The 19,865-nt window shown below is 45.6% G+C and overlaps 1 protein-coding gene across 1 annotated transcript in view; it reads left to right on the top strand.

Moving 5' to 3' along the window:
• Positions 1–19,865, top strand: part of SNCA (synuclein alpha) — a 143,064-nt gene that overhangs the window by 17,081 nt on the left and 106,118 nt on the right. Inside the window, exons 3-4 of the mRNA XM_040327863.1 lie at positions 16,287–16,328; positions 18,828–18,973. Coding sequence (XP_040183797.1) covers positions 16,287–16,328; positions 18,828–18,973 — 188 coding nt within the window. The remainder of the gene's footprint in view (positions 1–16,286; positions 16,329–18,827; positions 18,974–19,865) is intronic.

The raw sequence follows: 19,865 nt of genomic DNA, 5'->3' as shown, positions 1-19,865 counted from the left end.
CAGTAGTAGTTGATACAGAGTCATATCACATGGGCAGGAGTTGCCATGATGTACAGCAGTCTTAATAAGAGTATATAGAGTGTGAAATAACTGCTGACATAGGTGTATTGACTGGGCGGCAGCAGCAGCAGAAGCAGCAGTAGTAGTATTAACAGTAGTAGTTGATACAGAGTCATATCACATGGGCAGGAGTTGCCATGATGTACAGCAGTCTTAATAAGAGTATATAGAGTGTGAAATAACTGCTGACATAGGTGTATTGACTGGGCGGCAGCAGCAGCAGAAGCATCAGTAGTAGTATTAACAGTAGTAGTTGATACAGAGTCATATCACATGGGCAGGAGTTGCCATGATGTACAGCAGTCTTAATAAGAGTATATAGAGTGTGAAATAACTGCTGACATAGGTGTATTGACTGGGCGGCAGCAGCAGCAGCAGAAGCAGCAGTAGTAGTATTAACAGTAGTAGTTGATACAGAGTCATATCACATGGGCAGGAGTTGCCATGATGTACAGCAGTCTTAATAAGAGTATATAGAGTGTGAAATAACTGCTGACATAGGTGTATTGACTGGGCGGCAGCAGCAGCAGAAGCAGCAGTAGTAGTATTAACAGTAGTAGTTGATACAGAGTCATATCACATGGGCAGGAGTTGCCATGATGTACAGCAGTCTTAATAAGAGTATATAGAGTGTGAAATAACTGCTGACATAGGTGTATTGACTGGGCGGCAGCAGCAGCAGAAGCAGCAGTAGTAGTATTAACAGTAGTAGTTGATACAGAGTCATATCACATGGGCAGGAGTTGCCATGATGTACAGCAGTCTTAATAAGAGTATATAGAGTGTGAAATAACTGCTGACATAGGTGTATTGACTGGGCGGCAGCAGCAGCAGAAGCATCAGTAGTAGTATTAACAGTAGTAGTTGATACAGAGTCATATCACATGGGCAGGAGTTGCCATGATGTACAGCAGTCTTAATAAGAGTATATAGAGTGTGAAATAACTGCTGACATAGGTGTATTGACTGGGCGGCAGCAGCAGCAGCAGAAGCAGCAGTAGTAGTATTAACAGTAGTAGTTGATACAGAGTCATATCACATGGGCAGGAGTTGCCATGATGTACAGCAGTCTTAATAAGAGTATATAGAGTGTGAAATAACTGCTGACATAGGTGTATTGACTGGGCGGCAGCAGCAGCAGAAGCAGCAGTAGTAGTATTAACAGTAGTAGTTGATACAGAGTCATATCACATGGGCAGGAGTTGCCATGATGTACAGCAGTCTTAATAAGAGTATATAGAGTGTGAAATAACTGCTGACATAGGTGTATTGACTGGGCGGCAGCAGCAGCAGAAGCATCAGTAGTAGTATTAACAGTAGTAGTTGATACAGAGTCATATCACATGGGCAGGAGTTGCCATGATGTACAGCAGTCTTAATAAGAGTATATAGGGTGTGAAATAACTGCTGACATAATTGTCTTGACTGATCCAAAGGAGTCATGGGAGAAAATCATGTGGTCAGATGAGACTATAATATAATTTTTTGATCATAATTTCACTAACCGTGTTCGGAGGAAGAATAATGATGAGTACCATGCCAAGAACGCCATCCCTAATGTGAAGCATGGGGGTGGTAGCATCATGCTTTGGTGGTGTTTTTCTGCACATGGGACAGGGTGACTGCACTGTATTAAGGAGAGGATGACCGGGGCCATGTATTGCAAGATTTTGGGCAACAACCTCCTTCCCTGAGTTAGAGCTTTGAAGATGGGTCGAGGCTGGGTCTTCCAACATGAGAATGACCCAAAGCACACAGCCAGGATAACCAAGGATTGGCTCTGTAAGGAGCATATCAAGGTTCTGGCGTGGCCTAGCCAGTCTCCAGACCTAAACCCAATAGAGAATCTTTGGAGGGAGCTCAAACTCCGTGTTTCTCAGCGATAGCCCAGAAACATGACTGATGTAGAGAAGATCTGTGTGGAGGAGTGGGCCAAAATCCCTCCTCCAGTGTGTGCAAAGCTGGTGTAAAACTACAAGAAATTTTTGACCGCTGTAATTGCAAAGAAAGCCTACTGTACCAAATATTAACATTGATTTTCTCTGATGTTGAAATAGTTATATTCAGCACTGTAAATACATCAGGTCCGGGGCTTCATCAGGGAATGCATGGCAAGGGACCCTTCAGCGCCCTGAACCGACGACGGGTGCCAGAAAGTCACCGCCGATCCAGGACTCATTCATCTTTATGAATGTGAGTCTGTCCACGGACTCTGTGGACAGACGGGTCCTCTTGTCCGTGACCACCCCACCTGCCGCGCTGAATGTCCGCTCAGATAGTACGCTGGAGGGGGGGCAAGACAATAACTCCAGCGCATACTGAGCGAGCTCGCGGCAGGTGTCCAATCTGGCAACCCAGTACTCCATGGGGTCGTCGGTGCTCATACTGTCAGAAGCACCGACGGACGCCATGTAGTCTGCCACCATGTGGGCCAGCCGCTGGTGGTGACTGCTGCTGCTGCTGCTGGTGGTGGTACTGGGTCGCTCGGTTTGGAAGAACATCCTCATCTCTTCCATTAGGTCCCCTGCTCGGCTGCAGCTGGGTGCAGCCACCTGCTGGGTGAGATGAGGGGGGACAACTGGAGGCCGGGGAGTTGCCTGCTCCAACCGTCTGACAATGGCTGCCTGCAGTTCCTCCATCCGGTGCTGCCTCCGGCTGGCTGGGATGAACTGCTCCAGTTTCCCCTTGCACCTGGGATCCAAAAGGGTGGCCATCCAGAAATCATCCCTCGTCTTGATGGTCTTAACCCGGGGGTCCCTCCTGAGGCATCTGAGCATGTGGGCAGCCATGGGGAAGAGCACAGCCCGCTGTGACTCCTCAATGCTGGCCAGGTGAATGAGGTGCGACTCTTCTTCCCTGAGGCGCTGCTGGTCAAACTCAGACATGCCCAACCCCCGGACTATCGGTGCCCCCAACACCGGCTCTCCCTCCTGACCAGGCCCTGACTCCGGGACGACACCAGCAACCACCTCCTCCTCCTCTTCATCATCATCCTCCTCCTCCTCCTCCTGGTCCTGGCCCTGGTCTCGGTGGAGCATTGCTGACTCCTCCTGCTCCACCAAGGCACTCTCCCCAGCCTCGAGCAGGCGATCTAGTGTCCTCTCCAGCATGAACAGTATTGGCAGCACGCTATTGAGGCCAATTTGCTCACTGCTGACCATCTTGGTCGCCTGCTCGAAGGAGGACAACACTTGGCAGACCTGGTTTATCTGCCCCCACTCCGCACAGGCGATGAAAGGGAGTTGTGGTGAAGCCCTCTGAGTGCCTAGTTCCATCAGGTACTCCCTCACCGCCCTTTGCTGCTCCCACAACCTCTTCAGCATGTGGAGGGTGGAGTTCCACCGCGTCACACTGTCCACAATCAGCCTGTGAAGGGGCAGATTGTACTTCCGCTGCAATTTGGACAGGGACGCGGTAGCGGTTGGGGAGCGCCTGAAGTGGCTGGCAATCCTACGCGCCTTTGCCACAATGTCACTCAACCCTGGATAAGTGCGCAGGAACTTCTGCACCACCAGGTTGAGGACATGTGCCAGACAGGGCACGTGCGTCAGACTGCCAGCATGGAGGGCGGCGAGTAGGTTGCTGCCGTTATCGCAGACAACCATACCTGGCTGGAGCCTTCGGGGTGTCAGCCACTTCTGGACCTGAGCTTGAAGTGCTTTCAGCACTTCTTCTGCAGTGTGTCTCCGGTCCCCTAAACTAACAAGCTGGAGCACGGCCTGACAGCGCACGTGCCCCACACTTGAGTAGCTACGGGGGCGCTTGCTGGGAGGCTCAGCAGCTGCGGAGACAGTGGCTTGAGGGAGACCAGCAGTTCTCCCCTGGACACCCCGGGGCGGCACCACAAGATCGGTTGCCGACGATCCCTCACCGACGCCTCGGAGGGAAACCCAATGGGCCGTGAAGCTGATGTAGCGTCCCTGCCCATGCCTGCTGGTCCAGCCATCCATTGTCAGATGAACCCTGTCGCTGACAGCGTGATCCAGCGACAGGGTTACATTCTGAACAATGTGCTGGTGTAGGGCAGGGACACCAGTCCTGGCAAAGAAATGGCGGCTGGGGACACGCCATTGGGGTTGGGCCTGCTCCAACATCTGCCTGAAGGGGTTGCTGTCAACTATGTTGAAGGGCAGCAGATGTTGGGCAATAACCCTTGCCAGGAGCCCATTGAGGGAACGCACACGTCGGTCTCCAGGGGGGAAGGGAGTGGTGCGGTCAAAGGCGTCTGAAATCGACGCCTGGTGCCGGACGGCAGTGCGGGACACAGACGTGGAGGGTGCTGTGGAAGTAGAGGTCTGGCTGCCGGTACCAGTACCTCTACTAGAGGGAGCGGGGGGGCATGACCTGCTGGAAACAGATGAAGATGTGGCAGGGGCTGCTGTACCCTGCTCACTTGTGGTGGTGGCGCTGCTACCACCACCACGCTTCATCTCCTCATACAACGCCCAGTGGTTTATCCTGAGGTGCTGGTTCAGGGCTGTGGTACCCACCCGAGCCAAACACTTCCCTCTCTTCACCCTCACTTTACAAATCCGGCAGATGGCCACGGTAGGGTTGTCTGCCACCAGGGTAAAGAAATTCCAGACAGGTGACTTCAGCACCGCCCTCCTGTCAGATGGGGTGACGCTTACTTGCACCTGCTGGGATTCGGTGCGCACAGGTGGAGCTGCCTGCTGCTGCTGCTGCTGCTGCTGCTCCTCCTCCTGACACCTCCTGCTGCCATCACCAGTGGAGACCCTGACGATGGTCTCCCTGGTGGTGACCTGGCGCACCGTTTCACCAGGGTGCCTACCTTCCCCGTCGTCACTGACGTAGTGAGCCGACGCGTCAGATGGCAACCATGATGGGTCACCCTCTTCGCCCCCAGAGATGTCAGACCAAGGGCTGAGATGTGTTGGTCTGAGGGAACCACGTGACATGGAGCCTCTAGCCTGGCTCCGCTGTCCCCTCACCCACGCCTGGGTCTGACTAGGTGCTGCTGTTTCCTGCACCAAAACAGCAGCACCAGTTTGAAGGGATGTCTCTGGGATACTGCCAGCAGGTATCCCATCCTCCTCATCCATCCCTTCAAAAAGGTCCTGACCATCAGGACAGAGCTGGAGGTCTGCCTGATGCATGGCCTCCCCCAAGAGATCCCTATCACTGTCGCTGTCGAACAGTAAGATGCTGGACTCTTGGGGGCTGGGGGGGGGTAGTACAGGCAACGGTGTAATGGTGGTACTACTGTGAGTCGGGACCGACGACTCAGTGGCACTGCTGTGCCCCATGTAGTCCACCACTACTTGAGCCTGAGATGGCAATATCGGGCGGCTGCCCGATGGGAAGAACTCCCGGATCAGGCGTACTCCCCTTGCACCCGATCCTCTACCACTAGTAGGGGCACGAGAGGTACCCCGTGCTGGCAGCGATCCAGCACTGGGAGTAACTCCCCTACCCCTACTGCCACGGCCACGGATGCCGCTCATAATTGCTGATATGTGTGTGGGGGGGTTAAACTTTATTGGGGGGGAAAATGTGAACAAAATGTGTTTTTGTGTTTTTTTTACAAGACAGGCACGCAGACAAAGACGTACACAGACAGCTACTAAACTATAAGAAAAGTAGTACACCAGACAAGGACTACAAAATTAAAGAAAAAAAAAAAAAGCACTAAACAAACACTAACTTTTTTTTTTTTTTTTTTTTTTTAAACACAAAACACAGACACTAAACACACACTAAGCTAAGCTAGATGAAATAAATGTACACTAACAGTGTGTACACTTACTACACAAAATTTAACTAAACTGAACACAAAACTTAGCTTTTATAAAAGCTCTTTAGGGAAAACTAAACAAAATTTGAACTGAGATGCCTATCAAATATCACTGAACAGTGAACCTGCAAGATCTGACAGTAACACAAGATGAACAAAACTTAGCTTTTAGAAAAGCTCTTTTATAAAGCTCAGATCAATATGTGTTCTGAAATCTCTTGCAAATATAACTGAACAGGGAGGATTGCAGGATCAAACAGTAACACAAATGAAAAAAACAGCACAAAACAGCACAAAACGTAGCTTTGAAAAAAGCTCTTGGGTCTATTGCTTTGAAAAAAGCAGTTGATATACTGGAAAAGATCCACTGGAATCACTAAATAGCAATGCTGGTGATGATCTAAATCAATCAAGAACAAAGACACAGGAAACCAGGAAACCAGGAACACAGAAACAGCCTCCACACTCTATAGCAAGCTTCTGAATCTGCAATGAAATGGTGCTGGGAGTGAGCTTATATAATGTCCATGCAGGCAGGTTCCTATTGGTTGCTAACCTGTGACGAGTGTGGAAGGAGAACTCTGATTGGCTCTGATGCAAAAGGGCGGAGCAAATAATCGCGCAATATTCCTATTGCCGAATATTCGCATTGCGAATATTCGGCAATATAAAATGATCGCTTCAGCTACTCGGCCCAATGGCTCTAATCATACCAGCAATGCTTTCAGACGTCTATGGAGATCACTAGGATGTGATCTGTTTTAAAAATGAAACTGTAAAAATCGCTCTGATGCGGAAGATCGGGGCGAGGAAAATAATCGCGCGATATTGCGTTTGCCGAATAATCGCATTGCGATCTTTCTGGAAAATTCAATGAACGCTTCAGCTACTCGGCCCAGGGTCTCTAATGATACCAGCAATGCTTTTAGACGTCGATGGAGATATCTAGGATGTGATCTGATTCAAAAAAAAAATTGTAAAAAATCGAATATTCGGAATTGCGAATATTCACCGCGAATTTCGAAATATAGCGCGATTTCTCGAATATGCTATATTCGAGTCGAATATTCGCAATGCGAATATTCGTGAGCAACACTAGTTACGGCGGCTGGCTGTGGATCTGGCCCAAAAATCTCGGTAAAGTTGTCCAGGCTGGGGTGCCCTCGCTGTCCGCTGGCCACTTCTTCTCCTCCCCTGCAGGATCTTGGCTCATCCTTTCCAGTGTCTGAGTTTCCATTGACTGAGATGCTGGTACAGAATTTTGGCAGCTCCGCAAGAAAAAAGCCATGTCACTCTGGTTGATTAGAGTGTGCCCAGGCACACCTGGCACACCCCTTGAGCACGCCTATGCCTGGAGTTCAGCTTTAAAGTATAACTACAGGCAAAACATTTTTTTATTAGCTTTGAAAAAAGTGGAGAGGGATTAGGATGCTTGTCAGTGTTTATTGCTGTCTGTGCCCGGCTTAGGAAGATTTATTCTCTCTATTTGTCCCGTTTACCATTATCAGTGAAAGTAAAAGAAAATCCCAAATTTCAGGTTGTCCCCAGAAAAGTAATAAAGGGAAACATCTTCCAATGGAGACACTAGTTCTGGTGGCCTGCAATCCCCAAGGAATTGCCTTTTCAGGGAGTTCCTCCCACTTCCTGTTTGGCAATGGACAGGAAGTTAAGGGAAATCTCCCCAATGGGACACAGATGGCAAAAAAAGTCTGACATAGGTTATAATCCCCCCTTACTCTATCCAAAATGAAAAAAAAAAAGTTTTGCCTATAGTTCTACCTTAAGGCTTATGTGCTTTATATGCCAATGGTACTATTTAGTCTAAGGTTTGAGCTGTACTAATATAAATATTGATTAATAAATTGAAGTGCACTTTAGCTCTGGGTCATAGATAGGGTTGCCACCTCATCCCTTTAAACCCGAACACGTATTCATTACACAGGTTCTGTGGATGATTAAGGTGGTAATTAAACTCACTTAGTGCCCTATCTGCATTAAATTTGATTCAGAACCTGTGTAATTAATATGTGTTCAGGTTTAAAGGGATGAGGTAGCAACCCTAGTTATATAATACATATAACTTTTTTTTTATTATCAGATTTTATGTACACATAAAGCTAAAAAAAAAAACATACATTTTCAAAAAGTTTGGTGATTAGTTTTACACATTTTTAACGGATTGGAAAACCTTCTCTGTTTTCCTGTTCTTGTATACAGTATCTCACAAAACTGAGTACACCTCTCACATTTTCGTAAATATTTTATTATATCTTTTCATGTGACAACACTGAAGAAATATTACTTTGCTACAATGTAAAGTAGTGAGTGTACAGCTTGTGTAACAGTGTAAATTTGCTGTCCTCTCAAAATAACTCAACACACAGCCATTAATGTCTAAACCACTGGCAAAAGTGAGTACACCACTAAAAGGAAATGTCTAAATTGGGCCCAAAGTGTCAAAATTTTGTGTGGTCATTATTATTTTCCAGCACTGCCTTAACCCTCTTGGGTATGGAGTTCACCAGAGCTTCACAGGTTGCCACTGGAGTCCTCTTCCACTCCTCCATGACAACATGACAGTGGATGTTAGAGACCTTACGCTCCTCCACCTTCTGTTTGAGGATGCCCCACAAATGCTCAATAGGGTTTAGGTCTGGAGACATGCTTGGTCAGTCCATTACCTTTACCCTCAGCTTCTTTAGCAAGACAGTGGTTGTCTTGGAGGTGTGTTTGGGGTCGTTATGTTGGAATACTGCCCTGCGGCCCAGTATCCAAAGAGAGGGGATCATGCTCTTTCCAGTATGTCACAGTACTTGTTGGCATTCATGGTTCCCTCAATGAACTGTAGCTCCCCAGTGCCGGCAGCACTCATGAAGCCCCAGACTATGACACTCCCATCACCATGCTTGACTGTAGGCAAAACACACTTGCCCTTGCACTCCTCTCCTGGTTGCCGCCCACACACTTGACACCATCTGAACCAAATAAGTTTATCTTGGTCCCATCAGACCACAGGACATGGTTCCAGTAATCATGTTCTAAGTCTGCTTGTCTTCAGCAAACTTTTTGTGGGCTTTCTTGTGCATCATCTTTAGAAGAGGCTTCCTTCTGGGACAACAGCCACTCACATGTCTATTTCCCAAAGACAGCCTCTGGATATGACGCTGAGCATGTGCACTAAACTTCTTTGGTCAACTTTGGCAAGGCCCGTTCTGAGTGGAACCTGCCTGGTAAACCGCTGTATGGTCTTGGTCAATGTGCTGCAGCTCAATTTCATGGTCTTGGCAAACTTCTTATAGCCTAGGCCATCTTTATGTAGAGCAACAATTCTTTTTTTCAGATCCTCAGAAAGTTCTTTGCCATGAGGTGCCATCTTGAACTTCCAGTGACCAGTATGAGAGAATAAGAGCAATGGTCTGAGCACTGACAGGCTGACCCCCCACCCCTTCAACCTCTGCAGCAATGTTGGCAGCACTCATATGTCTATTTCCCAAAGACAACCTCTGGATTTGAGGCTGAGCACGTACACTCAACTTCTTTGGTCGACTATGGCAAGTCTGTTTTGAGTGGAATCTGTTCTGTTAAACAGCTGTATCAGGGTTTTGGCATATAGCCTTGGCCCTATGCCATCTTTATGTAGAGCAACAATTCTTTTTTCAGATTCTCTGAGAGTTCTTTGCCATGGGGTGCCATGTGAGTGAGAGCGATAAAACCACATTTAACACACCTGCTCCCCATTCACACCTGAGACCTTGTAACACTAACGAGTCACATGACACTGGGGAGGGAAAATGGTTAATTGGGCCCAATTCAGACATTTCAATTTTAATTGTGTACTCATATTTGTTGCCAAAGGTTTAGACATTAATGGCTGTGTGTTGAGTTATTTTGAGGAGACAGCAAAATTACATTGTTATACAAGCTGTACACTCACTACTTTTCATTGTAGCAAAGTTTTTTCATTTTTTCAGTGTTGTCACATGAAAAGATATAATAAAATATTCACAAAAATGTGAGGGGTGTACTCACTTTTGTGAGATACTGTATTTTATATGTGTAAAATATATTTAAAATACGAATACCCTTTAGCGGTTCTATCAATAGTAAAATATTTCCTAAGGTAAATCATTAGAGACGTTTGGAGTTGTTAATTTAATGCATTAGTGTGACAAAAATATCTCTTCGCATTACTAATGAGATTGATGTTCTAAAATCAAGTTTCCTTTTGAAATGTAAGCTTGCCAAAAAGTAGGGCTTCAGCAGAGCAAAATTATAGCACCACAGATGGACAACACTTGTACTTGTTAATCTGAATCAGTATAAAAAAAAGTGAGGATGACAAATGAGTCATAAAATGAGATGTGAGTGTGATATTGAAAGCTAATACAGAATTCCAGACGTCAAGCTGAGAAGCAAGAGCACGATAAAGGATACATTTTCCTAAATAATACAATATTTCAGCACATGTGTTCATATGTCTTTATGTTATAGTCACCTTTGTGAGGGAACAAAGGACAAGAAACAACCACCTAAGATTAATTATAGTCTATTGTATCATTTTATAAATTTAAGGACCAGTTACTGCCTGTAGATGCTCTTTACCAATTTAACCACTTGCCTACTGTGCACATACACCCCCTTCCTCACCAGACAAAATTTTAGCTTCCGGCACTGCGTCGCTTTAACTGACAATTGCGCGGTCGTGCGACGTGGCTCCCAAACAAAATTTGCGTCCTTTTTTTCTCACAAATAGAGCTTTCTTTTGGTGGTATTTGATCGCCTGTGCGGTTTTAATTTTTTGGGCTATAAACAAAAAAAGAGCGTAAATTTAGAAAAAAAACACAATATTGTTAACTTTTTGCTATAATAAATATCCCATTTTTAAAAAAAAACATTTATTTTATCTCCGTTTGGTAAAACAAAAATTTGGTTTGCGCAAAAGTTATATTGCCTACAAAATAGGGGACATTTTTTTTTTACTAGGAATGGCGGCAATCTGCGATTTTTTTTTTCGTGACTGTGACATTATAGCGGACACATCAGACACTTTTGACACATTTTTGGGACCATTCACATTTATACAGTGAACAGTGCTATAAATATGCATTGATTACTGTATAAATGTGACTGGCAGGGAAGGGGTTAACCACTAGGGGGCGGGGGGAAGGGGTTAAATGTGTAGCCTAGTCAGTGTTCTAACTGTAGGGGGAGGGGGGTGACTGGGGGAGGTGACCGATCTGTGTCCCTATGTACAAGGGACACAGCATCGGTCTCCTCTCCCTGACAGGAGGTGGAGCTCTGTGTTTACACACAGAGCTCCACGTCCCAGGTCAGTTACTGGGCAATCGCGGGTGCCCAGCGGCCATCGCGGCCGCCTGACACGCGCACAGTGTTCTCAGTAACGTGACGGGTGCGCGCGCACGCCCCCTAGCGGCTTTTAATGACAGGACGTCATAACAATAGAGTATTCCGCCCGCCGTCATTTGACGGCGTGCGGTAGTAAGATGGTTAAAGCTGATATCCATGTCAATAAAACAAACACAACACAACCTCATGTTAAAATTATCTTTTTTAATCACTTGACCCATGGACATTTTTACCCTCTTCTGACTAGTGCATTTTTTGTTATTATTCAGCACTTTAACCACCTCCCACCTGCCAAGTAGTAACATGACGACGGGCAGTATCCCCTTTCGTTCTGGGACAGCATCATATGATGTCGATCAGCGGCCCTGATTATCAGTGCAGCCCCAGCAGTGTTGCCAGTCAGTGACCATCTGTGATGTCAATCTGTGCCCATCATTGTTTCCAATTTGTGTCTGCCTTTCAGTGCCCTTCAGTGCCTGCTCATCAGTGCCATCCCATCAGTGTCACTCATCAGTGCTGCCTATCTGTACCATCTATCATTGCCCATAAGTGCCTCCTATCAGTGCCCATCACTGCCACCTATCAGTGCTCAGCTGTTCCGCTTATTAGTGTTAGTGTTCATCAGTGCTGCATATCATTCCCACCTATCAGTGCCCATCATATTAGTGCCTCCTCATCAGTGCCACCTCATCAGTGCTCATAAGTGCTGACTCATCAATGCCCATCAGTGCAGCTTCATCAGCGCACATCAGTGAAGGAGAAGAATTACGTATTTACAAACTGAACTGTCAAGGAGGGCCCACCCCTCCCCAACTTGCTTACTCATCCTCCATCAAAAGCCTGGGATCTTAGGACCCGACTAAACAAGGGGCCCCCACATCCCAGCGCCTAATATGGGGAAGGGGGGCCAAACGGCCTCCATCAGACCCTCCCCGACCGAAATACGGCCCATAGGCACATAGAAAGTAGGGGCCCCGCACAACTAGCAATCTCCCCATCCAAGCTGAAGGAGAAGAGACCACAGCTGAACAATGAGATCCGGCCCAGTCACAGGGCCAACCCCAGCGGAGGAAAAAAATTAAAACAACCCGAGCTGAACAGGTGCGCGGGGATCCATGTATTAATTATTTTAGTTGTTTTAACAAAAAATAAAACCCAGTAGTGATTAAATACCACCAAAAGAAAGCTCTATTCATGTGAAAAAAATATCATTTGGGTACTGTGTTGCATGAAAATTGGCCTGGGCAGGAAGGGGGTAAAAGTGCCCAGTATTGAAGCGGTTAAATGGCAACTGTGCAGTTATGCAACACTGTCAGCAAATGAAATTTGTATAATTTTTTCACACAAATATGGCTTTTTTTGGTTGGATTTGGTCACCACAGTTTTTTTTTTTATATTTTGAAAATGATGGAACAAATATATTTTCTAATTTCTGTTATAGAACACATCCAAAAAAAAAATCAAATAACCAAATTTCTTCATAAAGTGGGCTAAAATGTTCTCTGCTACATGTCTTTGTGGAACTGTAATAGGGTGGCGGGAAATCTGGCGATAACAGACACTATCTGAAAGGCCCATTTCAGCCAAAATCATTGGCTGAAATCTGCTGCCAAAGTGTTCAATCACAGCATGGGTCTGGTAGGAGGGCATGTGCATGCGGGCCCCGAACCCAGAAGAAAGGCCCAATGTACAGGTACATCATTGTGCTTATACCTGCTACCCACTTATATTTACAGTGAGTAGTCAGTAGGTGTTTAAATCATTACCTGATATTTTCCATACAGCTGGAACATGTAAATTTTTGGGGCCAGATTCAGAAAGAATCGCGGCGGCATAACATATCGTCTGTACGTTACACCGTTGCAAGTTTTCAGCGCAAGTGCCTGATTCACCAAGCACTTGCGTGTAAACTTACGGCGGTGTAACGTAAAGCCGTCCGGCGCAAGCCCGCCTAATTCAAATGGGGCGTGTACCATTTAAATTAGGCGCGCTCCCGCGCCGAACGTTCTGCGCATGCTCCGTTAGTAAATTTCCCGACGTGCTTTGCGCGAAATTACGGCGCCCCGACGTGTTTGTGAATGGCGACGTGCGTAACGTATTAACGCCCTAATTTTTTTTTTTTAAATTCGACGCGGAAACGACGGCCATACTTTAACATGGCTGGTGTAAAGTTAAGCCTTGAAAAAGCAGGCTTAACTTTGCGACGGGAAAAAACGACTTGCGACGACTTAACGCACGCGAGTAGCTTCGTGGATCAACGTAAAAGCTAATTTGCATACCCGACGCTGGAAAACGACGCGAACTCCACCCAGCGGCGGCCGAAGCATTGCAGCCTAAGATCCGAAGGCGTACGAAGCCGTAAGCCTGTCGGATCTTAGCCAAATGCCGTCGTATCTTGTTTGTGAATCACAAATTAAGATACGACGCGGCAAATTTAAAAATACCCCGGAGTATCAGTAGATACTCCGGCGTATTTGTTCTATGAATCTGGCTCTTGGTGTCTTTACACTAATGTCCTGTACTACCTGCACAGTGAATGGAAAGGCTAGGCCATTACTAGGATTCAATCAGGCTGTGGGGCTTGGGGTCTTGTTGGTGGGAAAAGAAAGCCCAATGACAGAGTGATTGCATCATCTGTGTGGTAATGTTTCTTTAATGTCCAGTCAGCTGAATTGGAATGGGTTTATAACCAAGTTATTCCACAGTAAAGTAAAATGATGTGAGTACCTTTGGGCCAGATTCACAAAAGGGATACGACGGCGTATCTGCTGATACGCCGTCGTATCCCTGTTTCTATCTATGCGACTGATTCATAGAATCAGTTACGCATAGATATCCCTAAGATCCGACAGGTGTAATAGTTTTACACTGTCGGATCTTAGGATGCAGTACCGCGGCCGCCGCTGGGGGGAGTTTGCGTCGTAAACCAGCATCGGGTATGCAAATTAGCAGTTACGGCGATCCACAAAACTTTTTCCCGTCGTTACGTCGCCGCAAGTGTTAGTTTGCCGTCGCAAAGATAGGGCACCTTTTACAAAGTGGAAAATTACTCCACCATGTAAAAGTATACCCGTCTTTCCCGCATCGCTTTTGAATTTTTTGAAAAAAAATTTTTTCCCGGCGCAAGTCTTTTTTTCACGTCGCGATTCACAAAACGTTGGCGCGTCGCAATTTCGCGCAAAGCACATCGGGAAATTTGCGTCGGGAGCATGCGCAGTACGTCCGGCGCGAGAGCGCACCTAATTTAAATGGTACCCGCCCCATTTGAATTGGCCCGCCTTGCGCCGGACGGATTTAGGATACACCGCCGCAAATTTCCAGGTAAGTGCTTTGTGGATCGGGCACTTAGACAGAAAATTTGCGGCGGTGTAACCTAAATCTGTTACGTTACGCTGCGCCCGGGCTACGTGAATCTGGCCCTTTATGTTGCTTGTCTGGTGTGCCTGGGGCAAGAGATTAAAGTGGTACTAAAGTCTTGTCTTTTTTTGTTAAAAAAAAAACATGTTATACTTACCTGCTCTGTGTAATGGTTTTGCACAGAGCAGCCCAGATCCTCCTCTTTTCGGGTCCCTTTCCGGCACTCCTGGCCCCACCTTCCTCCTTAATGCCCCCACAGCGAGCAGCTTGCTATTGGGGGAACATGAGCCGATGCTCTGGGTGTCCATTCAGACATAGAGACACGGCTTGGCCCCACTCCCTATATCTCCACATTGGCTCATTGACTTTGCTTGACAGCAGTATGAGCCAATGGCACCCCACTGCTGTCTCAGCTAATAAGGAGGGAGAGTCCCAGACAGCCGAGACTCTTGTGCAACATTGCTGAACAGAGATGGGGCTCAGGTAAGTATATGGGGGCTGAGGGGGCTGCTGGGGAAATGCATTAAGATAAAAAAAACTCACTTTAGAACCACTGTACTGTAATATAATTAGAAATATTTTGTCAAGGTCAAAATCTGTATTTCAAATATTTATTCAGCTTAATGTCCAGACTTTGGATAGAAGAAGGTCCTGGACTGCAGCACTCCTTAAAACAATGTCTTTATTGTACAAATAAAATCCAAAAAACAACCAAAGCGATGCAGTCAAAACGTAGTGAACAACAGGAAAAAGGTGGCTGACATGTTTCACATCATGTGATGCTTACTCATAGCTAGTGATGATGAGTAATGTCCAGACTTGCAATTAAAACTGGGTGTCAAATGATAAAAAGAGTGTGTTAGAAAAGTTCAAGATATTATAGCTATGAGTGAGTGAGTAACTTGTATAGCGCTACAAATGCGAACTAAAATCGCCTCAAGGCGCTGTATCCAATGTCGTCGTCCAGCCACGCTTCAGAATAGATGTGTCTTAAAGCGGAGGTTCACCGGTAAAATCCTGTTTTTACCCTTAGATTGATGCTCATTTAGTCTAGGGGAATCGGCTAGTTGTTTTAAAATCCGAGCATTACTTACCGTTGTAGAGGGCGATCTTCTCCGCCACTTCCGGGTATGGGTCTTCGGGACTGGGCGTTCCTTCTTGATTGACAGTCTTCCGACAGGCTTCCGACGGTCGCATCCATCGCGTCACGATTTTCCGAAAGTAGCCGAACGTCGGTGCGCAGGCGCAGTATAGAGCCGCACCGACGTTCGGCTTCTTTCGGCTATTCGTGACGCGATGGATGCGACCGTCGGAAGCCTTTCGGAAGCCTGTCAGAAGACTGTCAATCAAGAAGGAACGCCCAGTCCCGAAGACCCATACCCGGAAGTGGCGGAGAAGATCACCCTCTACAATGGTAAGTAATGCTCGGATTTTAAAACAACTAGCCGATTCCCCTAGACTAAATGAGCATCAATCTAAGGGTAAAAACAGGATAAAACATCATTTATCGGTGAACTCCCGCTTTAAGTTTTTTTCTGAAGGCCTGATGGTTCACTTCCATCCTATATAGTTGTCCCAACTCCTTTGGTATTCCTTTGGTGAAATCTTAGTAGTATTGTACTACTAAATTTACTACGCAAATATTTGTATACTGGGTCATCAACTTTATTTGACATTATTACAAGTATTACAAGTATATTTTTATTCTTCACTGACATGTGAATTGTGTTGCTTTTGTTGCTTTCAGGTTCCAAGACAAAAGAAGGTGTTGTACATGGAGTAACAACAGGTATAGAAAAACTTTCTGTTTCTTTTTGCCTCTTATGATGCATGACAATAACAAAATGGTGGAAAAGATTTAACCAATATAAATTAAATTCCACATTTGAAAGGCAACTTTAAAACCAAAGCTTTTTTTATTACTTTATTTTAATAACAAACTCATCCTAGAAGACATATTTTACCGCATTAAAGAATCCACAAAGAAGAGATTTTGATTTGGTCATTATATGGACAAAGTGCTTTGTAATGTCATGTGCCAATGTAAATATCTTTATCAGTGGCTTTTCCTTGATTGCATTATACCCCCCAGGCAGACATGACTAGTTTGTCAACAGTATGGCATACAAATTATAATTTACTAATAGGCTATAGCAGCCCTCAAAATTTTCACTCGCCTACTAGCATTTGGCGAGTGGATTTAAGCTGGGGGCGAGTGATGACAGGGCTGCATGACCAATCTCCCTCCAATCTGTGCCTACACTTAGAGTCCCGATGAGATTGGCGGCCGAAGAGGAAAGGTGCATGCTCGGGAAAAGTAGTCTGTGAGCCGCGCACAGGCAGAGCAGTACACAGGTGCTCTCCTTACAATTCTCATTAAGCCATGGGACCTAACAGTATGACCTCTCTGAGCCTGCCCCCCTCCCCCGGGCCACGACCGATGTAGCTGGAGAGCAGAAAGTAATGAGTGAGGTGGAGGATTGCAAAAATTACCACTCTGGTGCAGCGCTCACTGAAAGTTGCCCTGACATGAGAGCGGCAGCCTTCTAGTTTGTGCAGTTTTCTTCTCCTTGTGCTCTATGTAAGTGTCCAACAGTTTAGCCTGAGCACTGTGAACAGACTGGTCTCAATGTGTGCTGTGCGGTGTCAGTGTGCGCTGTGCTATGGTGTCAATGGCTGTGCAGTTGTGTGGATCTCAGCGCTGGATTGTACTCCCTCCCACTGTGCTGCAGCTCCTCTCCTCTCTGCCAGCCTAAATAAAAGGTCTGGTCTGCCCCAGTGCCCTGTCCCTCTGGTCTGCCCCCAGTGCCCTGTCCCTCTGGTCTGCCCCCAGTGCCCTGTCCCTCTGGTCTGCCCCCAGTGCCCTGTCCCATTTTGTTGTAACTTGATTCTGCATAAAACATTGTCATTCCATGAGATAATCTACGAGGGCGTGTTTACGGGTGCAATTAGGCACAGGGCAGTGTATGAATTAGGTGGGGCAACTGGTGGCGAGTAACTCTTGAGGCCTGGCTAGTAGCTCAGGACTTGAAATTTTGAGCCCTGGGCTATAGTGCAAATAATTATAGAGTTGCTAACCATGACAGCTTGAATTATTTTCCAGCATAGCTGACATTACCTTATAATTATTTTCTGGGATATTGATTCACAAAAGTACTGCACCCCACTGTATATTCTGCAGCTAACCCGAAACTACCTGTTATCAATAGAAAGAGCAAAGAGTAACTTTTTCAATTTTTTCTAGGCCCATAACCTGCTCCTCACAAACCATTATGCCCTGTACACACGATCAGTTTTTCCGACAGGAAAACCGTGTTTTTCCTGACAAAAGGTTCACATCACAATTTTCTTATCGGGAAAACTGATCGTGTGTACGAGGCATTAGATTCATACTATATCATGCCGCGTACACAGGACCATTTTTTGGAATGTAAAAAATGTCATATTTTTTTTAATGTCATTAAAAACGATCGTGTGTGGGTTCCAGAGCATTTTTCACGACGTAAAAAAAATGGGCATTAAAAATTTAGAACATGCTCTAAATTTTCACGTCGTTTTTAACGTAATTTTTAACGTCGTAAAAAAATGGTCGTGTGTGGGCTTTAACGACGTAAAAAAACTATGCATGCTCAGAAGCAAGTTATGAGACGGGAGCGCTCGTTCTGGTAAAACTAGCATTCGTAAGGGATATAGCACATTCATCACGCTGTAACAGACTGAAACGCGCGAATCGTCTCTCACCAAAGTTTTACTAACACGAAATCAGCAAAAGCAGCCCCAAGGGTGGCGCCATCCGAATTGAACTTCCCCTTTATAGTCGTCGTACGTGTTGTACGTCACCACGCTTTGCTAGAGCATTTTTTTTTTCACGATCGTGTTTAGGCATGGCCGGCTTAACAATAATCGGGTTGAAAAAAACGTTGTTTTTTCTAGACCATTAAAAACGGTCGTGTGTACGCGGCATCAGTCCTTGGAAGTTCAAAAATAAGATCATTATAACATTTATTTTATCCCCAAAGTAAGTATATTTTATTAGAATGGACATAAAAAGATTTAGGTTTTTCATAGGGTAAAGGTGCTTTGCCTTTGCACAGTAATGATGACCCATTCACATGACCTAATTAATTTAATAAATGAAACAATAATTGTTATTGGTTGCTGCAGGCTACTTCCCTTTTCACTTTTCTTGTTCCCTTATTGATTAAGCTTAGTACTGTGCTGATAGTACATGTCATATTGTACATTGCTAGGTCATAATGCTTGAACGCTACTTTTCTATTATTACCAGTGGCTGAGAAAACCAAAGAACAAGTTTCTCATGTGGGTGGAGCAATGGTTACAGGAGTGACTGCAGTAGCACACAGAACAGTAGAGGGTGCTGGAAATATTGCTGCTGCAACAGGATTGATGAAGAAGGATCAGTTGGGTAAACAGGTATGTACAGTCTAACTGCAGTTCAGCTGTTTATCGATGTAAGACTGTAAGTGGTTTACATTAATCTATTTAATATTAAATATGCTAAACTATGTTTTTATTGGTGACCTGGTAACCCCCAACCCTACACTGAAGCTAAACGGCTAATTCAATTGTTGTTAGATTAACTTTATTTATTAAATGTGGACTTCAGTTTTGTTGAGGAAAAAAAACAACTCACCGAGGTCAACAATATATTACAAGGATAACCACACAAAAGTTTTCCCAGGAGATTACACTGTATAATGATTTGCTTTAAACCAGACACAACATTTGCAAATACTGTATATGTGGAAGCCACACTGCCTTGTCAAGGCCTATCTGTGAAGTGTGATTCTAAGGCCACGTACACACGGTCGGCCCAAACCGATGAAAACGGACTGAAGGACCTTTTCATCAGTCCAAACCGATCGTGTGTGGGCCCGATCGGTCAGTTATCTTTCGGTCAAAAAATGTAGAACTTTCTTCAAAATTGAACCGATGGACGCCTAACCGATAGGTCAAAACCGATGGTTAGTATGCAAAAGCATCGGTTAAAAACCCATGCATGCTCAGAATCAAGTCGACGCATGCTTGGAAGCATTGAACTTCATTTTTCTCTGCACGTTGTTGTGTTTTACGTCACCGTGTTGGACTCGATCGTTTTTTTAACTGATGGTGTGTAGGCACATCAGACCATCAGTCAGGCCCCGTACACACGACCGAGTTTCTTGGCAGAATTCAGCCAGAAACTCGATCGGAGCCGCATTCTGCCGAGAAACCCGGTTGTGTGTACACTTTTGGCCGAGGAAACCGACGAGGAACTCGTCGAGCCAAATAGAGAACATATTTCCTCGTTAGTCAATGAGGAAAC

The sequence above is a fragment of the Rana temporaria genome, chromosome 1 (assembly GCF_905171775.1).
Source record: "Rana temporaria chromosome 1, aRanTem1.1, whole genome shotgun sequence".
Taxonomy (NCBI): Eukaryota; Metazoa; Chordata; class Amphibia; order Anura; family Ranidae; genus Rana; species Rana temporaria.
Note: the sequence above shows the minus strand (reverse complement) of the source record. Positions and strands in the feature narration are given on the sequence as shown.